Raw genomic sequence first — 17,851 nt, 5'->3', positions numbered from 1 at the left:
CCTTCGCAAGCGGCGGCGGCCTTCGTAGAGCGTTCCGTGCGCATGCGCACGGAACACTCTGGCACTTTCGGGGGGATTTAAACATCCCCCCGAAATTTTGTGCAACATTTAGCATTTTTGTGCACACGTGGGGACTGCCCCACGTGTGCACAAACCTCTCCCTTCCCCCTAGCTGCCCCCGGAGCGCGGATTTAGATATCCGCACTCACGGGGGCAACGTGGCTATTAGTATAAGGATATAATGTTCACAAGAGTTGTGTGTGGCATCAAGTGTGATCAAGTCAGTCTGGGAACCGTTTCGTAGGGTACATCCCTATTAACTGTGCAGAAAACCCTTCTTGCATAGTTCAGTTTTGCAACATACAGAGCAGAGGTCCATCAATGGCTATTAGCTGCAAGGTGTGGATGGAAGACTCTGTCTGGGGCAGGGATGATCTGTATTCTTTGTACTTGGGGGGCAACAGTGGGAGGTTCTTCAGGAGGGCTCACAGATTTTTGTCTTCGCTCAGGAGGGATGGCTCCAGAGCAAACTGATTTATGCAGCAGCCAAATCACTCGCTCACAACTTTCATGCCAGTAGCTCACAAAGTACAATTTTTGCTCACAAGACTCCACAGCTTAGAGGGAACATTGCTTGGGGGGCAACAGTGGGAGGACTTCTGGAGTTCTGGCCCAGCTGGTGGACCTCATAATGCCACATGGGTTTTAGCCACTGTGTGACACAGGGTGTTGGACTGGATGGGCCATTGGCCTGATCCAAGATGGTTCTCTTATGTTCTTATGTCTGGGGCAGTGATGCTCTGTCTTCTTGGTTGGTGCTTGAGGGAGGCAACAGTGGGAGGGCTTCTGGAGTTCTGGGCCCCACTGGTGGACCTCCTGATGGCACCTGGGTTTTGGACACTGAGTGTTGAACTGGATGGGCCATTGGCCTGATCCAACATGGCTTCTCTTCTGTTCTTCTGTTCCTTGTGAGTGCAAGCATGGGCAAGCTTGTAGCCACATCATGATTAAACTCAACCAGGAGACTTGTTACTATTGGTTTGGGGTTGAGGCTGGATCTGACAGTCAGGTTCTAAGTTGGCCAGACCCTGTCCTGTATAGCCATGGCTTGGATTTGCTGCATGTCAACATCTCTGGTGCTTTCAAGTCCCTTTTTCTGCTAGACGCCCAGAGGTTTGCTTCAGCATAAGCTCCCACGAGAATCTCTTGTACCAAAACAGCAGGTAGTGCATTGGTCCATTAGGACCAACCTGGCACCTGGTATTTTGGCCACCCTGTGACAGAGTGTTGGACTGGATGGGACATTGGCCTGATCCAACGTTGGCTTCTCTTATGTTCTTATGAAACTAACCATGCTTGTATAATGTACTTTTTCTTAGGAACAACTGAAATGTCACGGTATAGAGAGAGCCTTTGAACTTACCAGAGCTCTTCCTCAGGCTGAATGCTTAGTTTTGTTTTTTTAAAGGAGAGAGAAGGACAGATACCATAAGAATAGAAGAACTTCAGAAGAGTGTAATGATATTTACTAAATTATTTATTCTATTAGGTCAATACTGCATGGACAGAAACTGTACAGAAGTTAGTAATCGGAAAGGTCCTTGTAGACAGGAAGGCAAGGATAAAAAATAGGAAGTAATAATTTGTAAGCCTATTTGAATTCAATGAGACCCAATCACAAGCAACCTAATTCTTCTTGTTTAGGAACGAAGCTAAAACAAGATTAAGGCAAGCATGTCAATCATCACAATACAACTTGGGCAGTGTGGTAACCAGGTTGGCCGTGAGGTGTTCCAGGCGATCGCCACAGATCTCCACAGCACGCATGGACTGTGTTCCAAAAAGGAAAATGATGCCTACCAGGCAGCCTCCAAAGAGCGCTTTTTCAGCGAGGAGAAAACAGGAGGTATGATAACATGGGATGTTTCTTCTTTCCTGTCCACACCCCCACAAGACAGCAGTTCAGTGGTCAGAGATATTACCATCTTTGATGCATGGAGTTCTGCATGGAATCCATGAGAAGAACTCAGCTGGATCAGACTGGTGGCCCATCTAGTCCAGCATCCTGTCTCACACAGCTAGTTCTTCTGGAGGGCCAGTGACAGAGCATGGAGGTCGAGGCCTTTCCCTGATGTTGCCTCCTGCCACTGGGATTCAGAGGTTGACTTTCTCTGAACGTGGAGGTTCCCTTCAGTCACCATGGCTTGTAGCCACTGATAGGCCTTTCTTCTGTGAATCTATCCTGTCCACTTTTAAAGCTGTCTATGTCAGGACATGATGAAAGAGCCTCTCAGCCTGCAGGTTTGCAACATTGCCTCTGCAGTGGGAATCCCCCACAGCCAGCTCAGCTAGGACAGTTTCGGAGGATAACTGTGTCGGTCTGCAGTCAAAGAGCTAGATTCAAGTCCAGTAACACCTTAAGAGACCCAACAATGCTTCCAGGGTATAAACGTTCGAGAATCAAAGATACTAAGGGAGCTTTGCCTCTCGAGAGCCTATATTGTTGTTCAGTCGCACAGTCGAGTCCGACTCTTCGTGACCCCATGGACCAGCTCCCGCCAGGCCCTCCTGTCTTCCGCCGTCCTCTGAAGTTGGCTCAATTTCATGTTCGTTGCATCGATGACACTGTCTAACCATCTCATCCTTTGCCGTCCCCGTCTTCTTTGACCTTCAATCTTTCCCAGCATCAGGGTCTTCTCCAGTGAGTGCTCCCTTCTCATTTGGTGGCCAAAGTATTTGAGCTTCAGTTTCATTATCTGGCCTTCCAGGGAACAGTCAGGGTTGATTTCTTTGAGGATTGACTGATTTGTTCTTCTTGCAGTCCAAGGGACTCTCAAGAGTCTTCTCCAGCACCATAGTTCAAAAGAATCTATTCTTCGGCGCTCGGCCTTCCTTATAGTCCAGCTCTCGCAGCCATACATGACTACTGGGAATACCATTGCTTTGACCATGCGGACTTTTGTTGGCAGGGTGATGTCTCTACTTTTTATCATGCTGTTTAGGTTCGCCATCGCTTTCCTCCCAAGGAGCAGGCGTCTTTTAATTTCATGGCTGCAGTCACAGTCTGCGGTGATCTGGGATCCCAGGAACGTGAAGTCTGTCACTACTTCCACGACTTCCCCTTCTATTTGCCAAGGAGTGATGGGGCCGGATGCCATGATCTTAGTTTTTTTGATGTTGAGCTTCAAGCCCACTTTTGCGCTCTCCTCTTTTACTCTGAGCAAGAGGCTCTTTAGGTCCTCTTCACTTTCAGCCATTAGAGTGGTATCATCTGCATATCTGAGGTTGTTGATCTTTTCCCCAGCAATCTTAATTCCCGCTTGTGATTCATCCAGGCCAGCATATCGCATGATGTACTCTGCATATATATTAAATAAGCAAGGTGACAATATACATCCTTGTCGTACTCCTTTTCCTATGCTGAACCAATCAGTTGTTCCATATCCGGTTCTAACTGTCGCTTCTTGGCCCTTATACAGGTTTCTCAAGAGACATGTGAGGTGGTCTGGTACTCCCATCTCTTTAAGGACCTGCCATAGTTTGTTGTGATCCACACAGTCAAAAGCTTTAGCATAGTCAATGAAGCAGACCTGGGATCAGCTGGGATATACTCAATTTCCCCACCTCTAAGTCTGCTGTGCCGTTTGTGCATTTACAGCCATGTCAATCATGCTGCAGAAATCAGAGCTGCAACCTCACGATCTTCCAGTTTGTATCTTTAGTCTTTCCATTTTTGCAGGTTGTGCTATCCATTTCTTCTTAGTTGTAACCTTTTGGGGATAAAGATTTGAGAAGGCTGGTAAACCAGTCATAATGTTCTGCTTGGAGTTAATTTGCGGTCTTGATTGTTTGCTTGCTTTCCAGGTTATCTACTTGTGGGACTATTGTAATACCACTCTATTAACCTACCAACCTTGAAATGCATACAGAATTAAGGGATGGCGGTTGATTCCCTCTCTCTCTCTTTCCATAATGATTTGTAGGTTGCTCCTGGAATTGCTGGAACTTCTCTTTGACAAATTCAACGCGGTTGCCGCTGCACATGCTGTTGTCCTGGGGCATCTTCAGCAGACCGTGGCTTCTCCCTCCAGTCAGTCTGATGGCGACATCAAGCTATACGACATGGCAGACGTGTGGGTGAAGATCCAGGATGTCTTGCAGGTAAGAGGCTCGAACAAGTATAAACGGACTCCCGAGGGGGGGGGGGTCTTGCTTTTCAAGCCCAGGCTTTGGAATTCTGGGACGTGGCTTCCATCTTGGGCAGATGGCTGAAGCTGTGTGCAACGTCGAGCGGGAACATGATGGTTTCGGTAGCAGAACCGATCAGGCAACCAGGTGCATACTGTATTGGTTACGGGGTGCAACCCAAAATGGCATCCCCATGGCAAATTTCCCCCTCTTCCCCTCATAAGTTCCGCAGGGCCTGTAAGACGGAGCTCTTCCGCCAGGCTTTTAATTAGGAGCCGCCACTACCACTACCACCAACCAGGGCTATTTTGGGGCAGGAACGCACAGGAACGGAGTTCCGGCTGGCTCCCGAGTTGGCCACACCCAGCAGGAACTCATTAGCATAATAGGCCACACCCAACAGCAGAAACGCATTAGGAGTGGCTATGTTAGGCTATGTTAGGGGTGTGTGGCCTAACATGCAAAGGAAGTTTTGCTAGAAAAAGGCCCTGGGTTTTGACAACAAACAAGGTAAACAGAATAAGAAGCAAAAGGTGGGTGTGTCTGGATGACCACACTTCTGGTAACATGGGATGTGTGGCCTAATATGCTAATGAGCTGTGCTGTCAGGGGTCTAATGAATCTCTTCTGTTGGGTGTGGCCTATTATGCTAATGAGTTCCTGCTGGGCTTTTTATACAAAAAAAGCCCTGCCACCAACTATTATCGTTAGTAACAACGGGGTAGTGGGCCGGCCCTATGAGGATCGAGCCACAGCATCGCGACAGATCGATTACCGCTGAACCGGGACTTTGTATTACATCTACAATGTGCCGTCTAAATTTGATTGAAGGACTAACACCACTGAGCACTTTAATTGCAAAATACGGTTGTTTTATTTCGTTTATGTGTTTTTATATGTTTTTATATTTGGCACATGGTGCCCGAAACTGTGAGCCGGCCTGAGCATGTTTGCGGGGAGGGCGGGATATAAATAAAATAAAATAATGCTTAGGAGCACTTTACCCTTTTGTTATGATGCCCATCATCGTGCTGTGAATTTTTCTGCCTCTACTTTATAGCTCTAGTGCTCTGACAGGGTCGGGGAAACTCACATTGTGGTCATATCTCACCCCCCTGGGGATAATATGTGAATGGGAGTTAAGCTGCTTCAGTAGGAAGTTTTAGTACGGTGGAATAACACCATAAAGCTGCAGAATAAGAAGCAGGGCGGGGCTCTGCAGAGTAACGTAAGGGACCTGTGAAGCTTGTAATCTAAATTTTGTGGGGGGAGGAATGTAAGGAGTGCTTGTGAAACAAGGCATGCAATCTGGCAATGTATCTCTCTCCGTGTCGTCATCCTTCCGCAGTAACTTGCTGCATATTGACAAACTGGAATTTCCAGCAGGTACGTGGCATTTGGCCTCTCTACAAAGTTGTTCATATAGAGCTGTGACAATGTTTTGCCCAGTCTTTTCCTTAAAGAAAGCCAGTTTGATGTCGTGGTTAAATGTGCGGACTCTAATCTAGGAGAACCGGGTTTGATTCCCCACTTCTCCACTCGCAGCTGCTGGATGACCTTGGGCAAGCCATAGTTCTGTCAGAGCTGTTCTCTCAAGGGCAGTTCTCTCAGAGCTCTCTCAGTCCCACTTACCTCACAGGGTGTCTGTTGTGGGGAGGGGAAGGGAAAGGAGTTTGTAAGCCGCTATGAGACTCCGAGTGAAGGGCAGGGTATAAATCCAATCTCCTCCTCCTCCTCCTCCTCTCCTCCTCCTAGTGTACCTGGCATAGCTGAACCAGAACATTAAGTTTCCCAGTGAGTTACATTAGATGTGTCTGTACGGATGAAGAGGGTTGGCCACTGTGTGAGACAGGATGCTGGACTAGATGGACCACTGGTCTGATCCAGCAGGGTTCTTCTGATGTTCTTATGAAGGCTTCGTCCTCTCTGCCCTGTTGTTGGCCCTCGAGAGGAACTGGTTGGCCACTGTGTGAGACAGGATGCTGGACTAGATGGACCCCTGGTCTGATCCAGCAGGGTTCTTCTGATGTTCTTCTGAAGGCCTCGGCCTCTCTGCCCTGTTGTTGGCCCTTGAGAGGAACTGGTTGGCCACTGTGTGAGACAGGATGCTGGACTAGAGGGACCTCTGGTCTGATCCAGCAGGGTTCTTCTGATGTTCTTCTGAAGGCCTCGGCCTCTCTGCCCTGTTGTTAGCCCTTGAAAGGATTGGCCAGTGTATGAGACAGGATGCTGGACTAGATGGACCATTGGTCTGATCCAGCAGGACTCTTCTGATGTTCTTATGAAAACTGAATAAATTTGTTGGCAGTAAATGTGGCTGGGGTGCAAACAACAGGTAAGAGAAGAAGATACTGCCGTAGCAAAGGACAGAGATTTTGCCGACAGGGTTGAGAGCAGACCTGTACATTCACATATATCCCAGCTGAAAATAAACCCGAAATTACCTGTTTTGGGTTGGCTTGTGACTATCTGAAGGGTTCAAAAATATTCTCAAAATTCCGGGAATAACTAAAATTCTCAGTATATTTTCAATAATATAGTCCATAAAAGCTCAACAGAACATTAGACTTTGTCAGGCTGGTCACCCAATACAGATGTTTAGCAAAATATAGTCTGCATACAAACACAATTCAGAAATTAGAAGGTTCTCATAATAAAAAGATGATACCATTAAATTTTAAAATAAAATAAAATATCAATACGTCTGCGATAAGAATTCGAAGGATTTGTTATTGTTATACTGTATATTGTTAGGATTAGTTGTGCAATATCCTATAGAAGCCGCCCTGAGCCCACTTTGGTGGGGAGGGCAGGGTAGAAATTAATTAATTAATTAATAAGAGTAGGTATTTATATCCTGCTTTTCTCTACTTTTTGAGGAGCCTCAAGGCGGCTTACTATTGCCTTCCCTTCCTCTTCCCAGAATAGGTAGGTGGGGCTGAGAGTTCTGAGAGACTGGCCAAAGGTCAACCAGCAGGCTTCATGTGGAGGAGGAGTGGAAAATCAAACCCGATTCTCCAGTTTAGAGTCTGCTGCTCTTAACCACAAAGCCACACTGGCTCTCTTGCATGAAAGAAGAAAGTACTGAACACAAAGGGGATACAAGCACAGAACATATGATGCACCAAGGTGTGGGCAGAAGCCTTGAGGCTACATAGGATTTGTTCAAGACTCAATTTAAACTGGATCATTACAATGCACAAGGAGAAAAGATAAGCAAGTTCAGATAGATCAAAGCTGGCTGCCGTCTCCTAATACGTTATTGTTTATGCATGGCAAGATGTATCAACGCACAGAAAATTTAAAAAATAATGCTCCATAGCCGAGCTACCATCTCTCAAGGTGGCTTTTAAAAAGTCACACATGGGTTATTATCCCAGTGTCACAAATACTTCTAAATAACCACTACTAGGGATGGGCAGAAAGCACTTTTTGTGGTTTGGTTTGTGGTTGAACCACAAACCAATACGTTGTGACCCTGCTTTCTGCTCCCTGCTGCTTTTTGCAGGGAGCAGAAAGGGGTTTAAATGGCTTCGAGTCATTTAAACCCTCTGCTTTCTGTTCCATGGCAAAGGCAGTGGTGAGCAGAAAGCAGCAGTTGAAATGGCTCTGAGCCATTTAAACCAAACAGCTGAATGGCGGAGAGCAGAAAGAAAGCGTTTAAATGGCTTGGAGCCATTGAAACCCCTTTCTGCTCCTCACCGCTTAGCAGTTTTTCATGAAGAGCAGAAAGCAGGGGATTAAATAGAGCCATTTAAATCCCTGCTTTCTGTTCTTCACAAACTCCCACAAACTGCCTTAAAATTCATGGAAGTTCATGGCAGCTTTTCAGTTTGTGAATTAGTTTGCGAACCACGAACTGTCCAAAATTCACGATGAGCTTTAGTGTGTGAGCTGGTTCGTGCCCATCTGAAAGCCAGTTTGGTGTAATGGTTAAGTGCGTGGACTCTAATCTGGGAGAACCGGGTTTGATTCCCCACTCCTCCACTTGCAGCTGCTGGATGACCTTGGGCAAGGCATAGTTCTGTCAGAGCTGTTCTTGAAATAGAGCAGTTTCTGTCAGAGCTCTCTCAGCCCCACCTACCTCACAGGGTGTCTGTTGTGGGGAGGGGAAGGGAAAGGAGTTTGTAAGCCGCTCTGAGACTTCCTTGGGTAGTGAAGGGTGGGGTATAGATCCAATCTCCTCCTCCTCCTCCTCCTCCTCTTCTTCTTCTCTCCCCCCCCCCCACACGTGGATTGGGTTCTACAACCTGAGCTCTACAGTGGCAGAACTTCTGCTGTCAGCGGATTCCCCTGTATCTACAAGTTAGTTCCACTAAAGGGAGCACATTAAAATAGGCTGAGAAGAACAGCCTATGATAAGTAGGGACTGTGAGATAGGATAAATATTTATTGTAAGAAAAGGGGAATGAAGGCACAGAACCTAGATAGATAGGTGAGTAGACTGCTTAATGCCAGCTACAACAGTTGACAGCCCAGTTCTACCAGCTTTCCTGTCACTTACTGTACAGGCTTTATTTAAACCCTGTAATGATAAATAAGCTACTGAGAAACCCAAATAGGTAGTTTTCTTGTGTGTCCCCTGGCTGCAAGAACTGGAAGAGGAGTCAGATTGAAGTCAGTTGACCATAGTTGAAAAGGAGTTGGATAACTGCAACTTAATTGCTGCAGACCAAACTAAGGCTGAAATGTGCTTCATACCCACCTCTAGTCACAATGCTGTAGAAGCTATGCACCTAGTCACTCCAGAAAGAGCACACAGAAATGTACTTTGGATGTGATCAACAGAATAAAACCAAATTAGGGCTCCATATAAGAGTTGAACTATGGTGCTGGAGAAGACTGTTGAGAGTCCCCTGGAATGCAAGGAGATCAAATCAGTCAGTCCTAAAAGAAATCAACCCTGACTGTTCCCCGGAAGGCCAGATACTGAAGTTGAAGCTCAAATACTTTGGCCACCCAATGAGAAGGGAGCCCTCACTGGAGAAGACCCTGATGCTGGGAAAGATTGAAGGTCAAAGAAGAAGGGGACGGCAAAGGATGAGATGGTTAGACAGTGTCACCGATGCAATGAACATGAAGTTGAGCAAACTTCAGAGGACGGCAGAAGACAGGAAGGCCTGGTGTGATCTGGTCCATGGGGTCCCGAAGAGTCAGACTTGACTGTGCAACTGAACAACAACATAATAGCTGAGCCATAACTTAAACACTTGTAATGCCTAAGGAATATAACACCTGCCAAGGGGGGAAAAAGAACATCAGAACAGCTGCAGGATTTATTCTGGTACTGGTTGAAGCTTGCTTGTTTGCAGCCCAGGGTCCAAGAAAGAGATGAATGAAAATGGAAGCCCAGATAATTGAAGGAGTGAACTTGTTCAAGAGGATGGGCAGTAATGAGTACCTCCCAGAATTCTGGGAGTGTTTCAGGTTTGGGGATGCCCAGGAGCCAAGAGGGAGAGAGGGAAAGCTGGCACTACCAGACAGATGTTTTGCAAAGTTTCTGACCTTAAAGGCCAGTATTTCTGTAGGTGTATTGGTTCATGAGCTATTTATAGTTTAACCCCCTGCTTTCCACTCCCTTCTGCCTTTCACAGTGAACAGAAAGCAGGGGTTTAAATGGCTCTGAGCCATTTCACCCTTTGCTTTCTGCCCCCTGCGAAAAGCAGTGGGGAACAGAAAGCAGGGGTTTAAACTTTAAATAGCTCACGAACCAATTCAAACTGGGACGAATCGCAAACCAACCTCCCCATTCATATGGGTCCGTGGTTCGGTTTCTGGTTTAGACAACAACCACCAACAAAACTGCAAAAATGTGGTTTGTGCCCATCCCTACCGAGGATTCCCCAGACAAAATAGAATCACAGAATAATGCGATTCTATTATTCTATTTTGTATGGGTAGGTCCCTTATCTGAGGACGGCGGAAGACAAGAAGGCCTGGCGGGATCTGGTCCATGGGGTCGCGAAGAGTCGGACTCGACTGTGCGACTGAACAACAAGAAAAGGTCCCTTATTTCCTGTGAGTGGTAGACTTGTTCTCCCAGGCTGGCCTACCCGATGATCTTTTAGCATCTCCAGTTCCTTTAAATTGTGTGTGTGTATTAAGTGCCATCAAGTCACTTCCAACTGGTGAGCCAGTTTGGTGTCGTGGTTAAGTGCGCTGACTCTAATCTGGGAGAACTGGGTTTGATTCCCCACTCCTCCACTTGCACCTGGCTGGATGACCATGGGCAAGCCGTAGTTCTGATAAGAGCTGTTCTTGAAAAAGTGCAGTTTCTGTCAAGAGCTCTCTCAGCCTCACCAACCTCACAGGGTGTCTGTTGTGGGGAGGGGAAAGGAAAGGAGCTTGTAAGCCGCTCTGAGACTCCCTTGGGTAGTGAAGGGCGGGGTATAAATCCAATCTCCTCTTCTTCTTCTTGTTAACGGGTGACCCCGTGAATTAATGACCTCCAAAATGTCCTATCGTTAACAGCCTTATTTCAGATTTTAAGAGGCCGTAATTGTCTACGAAATGCAGATCTTTCCATGGAATATAACAGCCCTTCAAAATGTAAAAGGATGGAGATACATCCTCCCTCCCTCCATTTTCTGGCTGCCTCTGGGGGATAGTAGAAATGGGAGGCAATTCCTAAAATGGTCCTTAATTTTGGGGACCTGAAAAAAGATCACAAAATGGCAAGGAGAGTCCCAGGAATTTGAGATAATGAAAAGTATGTTCCCCTTCCCCCCCCAACAAAATCTAGATCAGTGTTAATATGAAGATTTTTAAAGTGCACATCGCTAGTTGAGAGGAAGAGTGCTATCCCCCCAATGTAAACAAACAAATAACCATTAGAAGATGTGGAGAAAAGGAAGTAGAAAAGGTAAATATAAGGCCAAAGTCATTTTTTTGTAGGGTGGATGACGACACCATTGTCAGTAGACACAGAGTTTAGACAAGGAGAGGCGCTCAGGAGGGAAAATGGAACTCAGTTTTTGATGTCACAAGTTGGATCCAAGTAGCTTTTCTTCCCATTCTCTCTTCGTCAGTTTTGACACTCGAAAGTTCATACCCCAAAAATCTTGTTGGTGTCTATGGTGCCACTGGACTCAAATCTAAGCTGTTCTACTGTAGACCAACATTTCTACCCTCAGAAACGACAGTCGATCGATGTGTGTGTGTGTGTTTAAGGCAGTTCCTGGTCAAATTACACCAGAATGCACTCTGAGATGACAACCGCTGAATTGTCTGTGTAAGCAATCTCCAGTCCTGTTCCCTGGAACTCGACTGCCTCCAGTTTGCTTACTGAAGCTGGAGAGAGACTCTACAGCCGAACATTTTTGCAAGCCAAGAAACTTACTATCACCCTGAATTATTAGCAGGTTCATCTCGAGCACCCGTAATTTGAGGGTAACCTTAACACTTTTGCAAGCAAGTACACAAAACACAGTTCTGACAGGTGGGATTGGTTTTGTGGGTGTCTGAATCTTTCCCGAGCGTTGATGTGTTGATGCTTTTTTGCGAGCAGATGGAAGTAGTGGGCAGCAATCGGGCGAAGGAGCAATTGTTGAGATTAGTGTAATCACGCCTTCGCCACATGCCGTGCGCTCTATCTTGTGGAAATGTTCCTCCAGCGTAGAAATCACTTTGCAACAGAAATCTTTTGACCTATTAGTACCCGTTTTTATTTTTGTAACTTTGGATTGTTACCTAGGGGGCTTTGGGCGGTGGAAGGTGTTGCCATGCAAGCCTATCAATGTGTTTTTTTCATGAACTGTATGGACTGTGCAAAGGAACTGTACAACATGGTGACCTGGGAATACCTGTTGAGACTGCACACCTGAGAGAGGGACGCCTTCCTTTAGTGTTGCTGCCACAGTGATGGTCCAGAGTCACCAGCCATCTTGCCTGCTGTGAGATGAAGCAGTTCCATAAGCCTGTACAATGCCCCAGACACCATGCCATGGAAAGTAATGAGGACAGAGAACTCCAGACGCCATTAGGAGCTTCTTCCAGCACATGTAGGCAAACCCTTCCCCCCCACCACCTCCAACCCTGCAAAACTACCAGCACATGTAGGAAACCTCTCTTCCCCCCCCCACCACCTCCAGCCCTGCAAAGCTGCACGCAGCTCAGAGACTCTATTCATGGTTGCTTAGCAACTAATCGCTCACTCATCAGCAAGCAGGCTAGGGCCATCAAGAGACAATAGCCTTAACCTAATGACTCTTCTTACCTGCAACCAGGTGCCAGCTTCCGGTCTAAGTTTCTAGATCTCAATATTGACCACTCCTTAGTCCCCCTCCCCTCTTCCAGCTAGCCAATAGTATGTTGTATGGGATGGACTAACAGGGGGTGTCACAGGGGGATGTGGTCAGCCTAGCCTGCCCCCCCACACCACATTATAAAAGATGCTATCTGACCACATGCTCTCTCTCTCGACCCCTCCACGACCCCTATCGAAGCTTTAACCCTCTTATATCCCGCTTGCTATCCAATTACCCTACCTCCATCTTTAAACTCTAGATCTGCAGCTAGAGTCCACGTGGTTCTGCCGGTTCAGAGCACGTGTTCCCCATCTTCTATTTCTAACCCCTCCATTTTTCCATTGGAATGGCTCAATCATTGAGGTCAGGGTAAATATCACCCAATCAACGAATGTCCTGCTAATGCAAATGTGCTTTTGATCTATCTTTATTTCTTAGAATCTGTACGTGTGTGCGTGCTTGTGTATTGTTTGAATGATAAATATTCTCCAGTAAAAAGACATGATACTATATTGAATACAGTCTCCGTGTCCGTTTCTGGTACTTCCAGTGAAGGCGGGACTTCTGTATACAATGGTGTTTGCTCCCTAATTTGCCTATATTAATTAAGAAATTAAGGCAATTTGGCTAACAAAGGCCCTGCAGAACATATTTAAATTGTATAAGTAACCAAGGTTCTAATTGAGTAACAGATTGGGGGGGGGGGGAAGGAAGGGCGAGGGAAGGAAGACAATAGAGAGGCTTTAACTTTTATTGACAGGGAAGTCAGCAGCTGCCTATTTCCCTCTTCTGTGTGCTTCCCCCCCAATGTGGTGTTATGTGTCTTCTCATTGTAGATTGTAAGCTTGTGATGAGGCCCTTGTTTTTGTAATTCTGGTTTTTTTGGGGTGTAGCACCTAGCAAGCTTGGGTGATTTATGATAGATATCTTCCCCTTCCTAGTTAAGATTGGTGGGAATGCGCCTGCTTAGGATGTTGTTGTCCCATGGATATTGGATTGACATAAGACCATCAGAAGAGCCCCGCTAGATATGACCAGTAGTCCATCTAGTCCAGCTTCTTGTCTCACACGGTGGTCAACCAGCTTACTGATGGCACCTGGTATGGTGGACCTCCTGATGGCAGAAGGTATTTTTGGCCACTGTGTGACAGAGTGTTGGACTGGATGGGCCATTGGCCTGATCCAACATTGGCTTCTCTTATGTTCTTATGTTCTACTTTAGAGGGCCACCAACAGGGCATAGAGGGCCTTCATAAGAACATCAGAAGAGCCCTGCTAGATCAGACCGGTGGTCCATCTAGTCCAGCATCCTGTCTCACACAGTGGCCATAAAATTCAGTGTCAGAGAGCTGTTTGGAAACTTCCTGAATATCCTATATCACACAGTGGCCAACCAGCTTATTTGGAGGGCCAACAAGAGGGCAGAGAGGCTGAGGCACTGGGATTCAGTTGACTGTTTCTGAACATGGACATTCCCTAGAGTCACCATGGCTAGCAGCCACTGATAGACCTATCCTCCATGAATGTATCAGATCCAATGCTTTTTTAAAGCTTCCTGTGGCCATCACTACATCCTCTGGCAGTGAATTCCACGTTTTAATCACTAGCTTTATAAAGAACTATTTCCTTTTGTTCATCTTGGTTCTACTACCCATCAACTTCATTGGATGCCCTCATGTTCTGGTATTTTGGGAGATACTGGAAAAGAAGAGGTCCATTGTTAACAGCCTTTGAGCTCTCAAATGAACTTCCAGAGGAGAGGAATACTGGTTTGGCTTCCTAACTGAATTGCAGGAAGCTTTGTAAAGCCAATCTTTTTAATTAGTTGGCTTTGGGAACTAACACACAATAGTTTCCCTTTTGGTTGTGTTAAACTTTTATTTTGTGGCTGCTGTCAGATTAGTTTTGGTCCTACAGGCTCTTTTTGTAGCAGGAACTCCTTTGCATATTAGGCAACACACCCCTAATGTAGCCAATCCCCCGAGAGCTTACAGAGCTCTTCTTACAGGGAGCTACTGTAAGCTCTTGGAGGATTGGCTACATTAGGGGTGTGTCGCCTAATATGCAAAGGAGTTCCTGCTGCAAAAAGAGCCCGCCGCCTAGCCAAGTTAATTGCAGATCCTTCCTGCTGGAATCAGTGGGTCTTAAAAATATGCCCTTTGTGACCGATGAACTTTTAGAATCGTACTTGGATTTTTTTTTACTGTGTTGAAAACTGGCTGCGAAACAAGTGGTTTAGAAATGTGTTCAACTTGGTTAAAACATCTATAAAACGTTGGCAGTGGGAAACTGCTAGAAGATGAGCATTGACAGTGAACAATGGATTAAGTCAAATTTTGGCATGAATCTTGAAGTCAACACAATAAGCAAGTTCAATAGTGAAGCTTCTTTCAGGACACTGTGATTGTAATCCTTGGATACGTGTGGTTGGCCCTGTACGAGCAAGAATTTCCACAGCACAGAAATCGCACTTGGCTTGAATGGTAATGGTTGCCATATATCTGACGTGTTCTGCCAGTGGCTGATTTGGAGTATATTATTAGAGAAGGCTTAATGTGTGTGTTTCAGGAATGCTTCATACAATACATTATAGTACTTGGGTACGATATCAGCGTACAAAATTTATACATATGACGGGTCAGATATAAAGGGCAGACCTTGGCCTCTGGGGGCACCTGACCTTTTTAAAGCATAGGCGGGTGGTAATTTGGAGATGCTATCCTCACAATTCATGTGCCGTTTAAAGTAGCTGGAGAAACAAGACACATGTGACTGCTGTGTTCTATTCAATTACAGCCCTTTTCAGTTGTAACTATAATTCCAGCTCAAGGGTGCCCAAGGTGATTAGATGTGAAAACATAAAAAAGCAGTAAAAACAATTAAAAACTACTTAAAAATAATCAGTAACTTATTGCAGGACAGACACATTGAGGACAACAATATGTTTGCTACTAATAGCAATACCTAATAAAACAAAAACCCTTCATTTGGCCATGGGAATGCATTCGAGGAGGAGGAAGGTCATCTTAATTTCCCCCAGGGAGTGGGCACCAGAATCTAAACGGCTCTGCGGTTACTACCACGTGTTTGTAAAATGAGATGTTCACATGCATTTTGTGCTTGCACGTTGCACCCAGAATCAATGTATCTAAGTCTTAATTTGCGGATACTTAAATCTGTGGATTAGGGCCATGTAGAAAGGGGGGGAGCTTCTTCTTTAAACTTGGGGGAACCAGATTGCAGAAAAATACAAAACGTTAAAAGGGGGGTAAATTCCCCCAAAGTAGAAGCACATGTGTGCTTGTGCATGCAGTGTTCCCATGCCGGCCCCACAGTATCCATCCTGCTTGTGGGAGACAAACAAAAAGGGGGAGAACAGAAGGTTGGGCAGAGCATGGGAAGGGGTAGGCGTGTGTGATTGTCCTCTCCTGCCAGTTTGGTGTAGTGGCTAAGTGGGCGGACTCTAATCTGGGAGAACCGGGTTTGATTCCCCCCTCCTCCACTCGCAGATACTGGAAGACTTTGGGCAAGCCATAGTTCTGTCACGGCTATCCTTGAAAGAGCAGTTCTCTCGGATCTCTCTGAGCCCCATCTCCCTCACAGGGTTTCTGTTGTGGGGAGGGGAAGGGAAAGGAGTTTGTAAGCCGCTTGGAGACTCCGAAGGGTGGGGTATAAATCCAATCTCCTCCTCCTCCTCCTCCTTGTCGTCATCGTCGTCCTCCTTCTCCTCGACAAGGCTGTTGATGAGTGAGTGGATGGAGGAGGATATGATCCCCCTAGAGTCTCACAAGTGTCCGCTTGTGCAGAAGTATTTTGTAAAAAGTGGCCACTGGGAAAGAGAGAGAGCATCAGCTGAGTTGGTTTTCTTTTGGGGTTCATTCACATTTTGCCTTGTGTGTGACCGCGGAATATCATATTATATTTTGCTTAATTCCGAAAACGCGACACAGCGGCCAGCTTTGTTTCTGTACAGTCGTACATGTGAGTTTATGGCGTCTTCCCAGACGCATCTCTGCATCTTCCCTCTGTCTTAACTGAGAGATTAGGGTTCTTCTCCCCCCCCCCCAAAGCATTTTAGGCATGTTGCTAATTTAGTTCTTTAATTTAGCAGTTTGTCGAGAGCATAATTGCCGCGGCACTAAATATGTGATGGAAAGGAACAATAAGACGCCTCCGGTTAAAGATGTAATAGCACGGATCAGCCGCTTCATCAGGATAATACGATCGATGGGGGTGCAGGGTCTTCAGCCGTCATGGAAGTGCTTCTCTGAAATGTCTACATGCCTGAGTGTAGAAAAGGTTACAGTTTCAGGCAGCTTTCTGGAAAGAACACTAGAATGGACTGATGATCCTGATTGTCTCTAGAGTCATAGAATCACAGAATCACAGAGTCAGATGGGACCATACAGGCCATCTGGTCCAACCCCCTGCTCAATGCAGGAACAGCATAGCACTGGTGGTGAACCTATGGCACGGGTGCCAGAGGTGGCACTCAGAGCCCTCTCTGTGGGCACGCGTGCCATCGCCCCAGCCAGGCCCAGACCATCATTAAAGTGTCGAATTCTCTGCCAAATAATTTTAAGTAAATGAAAGCATTTGGGATTGCTTTCCTTACTTTGTTTGGATCATCTTAAGTTAATGTATGAGTTGTTTTTTCTAAAGTAAAACCTCAGTATTCAGGTTAAATTGCCGTGTTGGCACTTCGCGATCAGTAACTGGGTTTTGGGTCGCAGTTTGGGCCCTCGGTCTCTAAACGGTTCGCCATCACTGGCCTAGAGCATCCCTGACAAGGGTTTGTCCAGCCGCTGCTTAAAGACGGCCAGGGAGGGGGAGCTCAACACTTCCCCAGGCAGCTGATTCCACTGTTGCACAACTCTGACTGTCAAAAAGTTCTTCCTAAGATCCAGCCGGTGCCTTTCCGCCCTTCATTTAAACCCCTTCTTGCGAGTCCTCTCCTCTGCTGCCAACAGGACCAGCTCCCTGCCCTCCTCTAAGGGATGGCCCTTCAAGATACTTCAAGAGAGCCATCCTGTCCCCTCTCAACCTCCTCTTCTCCAGACTGAACATTCTCAAGTCCCTCAGCCTCTCCTCATAGGGCTTGGTCTCCACTAGTACCGTATATGTTGATTTTGTTCTGAGTATTACAGTAGTGGATAGCTCAATTTGGTGTAGTGGTTAAGTGCGCAGACTCTATAATCTGGGAGAACCGGGTTTGATTCCCCACTCCCCCACTTGCACCTGGCTGGATGGCCTTGGGCAAGCCGTAGTTCTGATAAGAGCTGTTCTTGAAAAAGAGCAGTTTCGGTAAGAGCTCTCTCAGCCCCACCTCCCTCACAGGGTGTCTGTTGTGGGGAGGGGAAGGGAAAGGAGTTTGTAAGCCGCTCTGAGACACCTTTGGGTAGTGAAGGGTGGGGTAT

General features: G+C 46.4%; 1 protein-coding gene across 1 annotated transcript in view; it reads left to right on the top strand.

The window, feature by feature from the left end:
* Positions 1 to 17,851, top strand: part of LOC107122591 (exocyst complex component 4-like) — a 120,766-nt gene that overhangs the window by 29,688 nt on the left and 73,227 nt on the right. The window contains exon 4 of the mRNA XM_015425710.1: positions 3,984 to 4,161. Coding sequence (XP_015281196.1) covers positions 3,984 to 4,161 — 178 coding nt within the window. The remainder of the gene's footprint in view (positions 1 to 3,983; positions 4,162 to 17,851) is intronic.

Source organism: Gekko japonicus, unplaced genomic scaffold (genome assembly GCF_001447785.1).
Source record: "Gekko japonicus isolate JY-2015 unplaced genomic scaffold, Gekko_japonicus_V1.1 scaffold1509, whole genome shotgun sequence".
Taxonomy (NCBI): domain Eukaryota; kingdom Metazoa; phylum Chordata; class Lepidosauria; order Squamata; family Gekkonidae; genus Gekko; species Gekko japonicus.
Note: the sequence above shows the minus strand (reverse complement) of the source record. Positions and strands in the feature narration are given on the sequence as shown.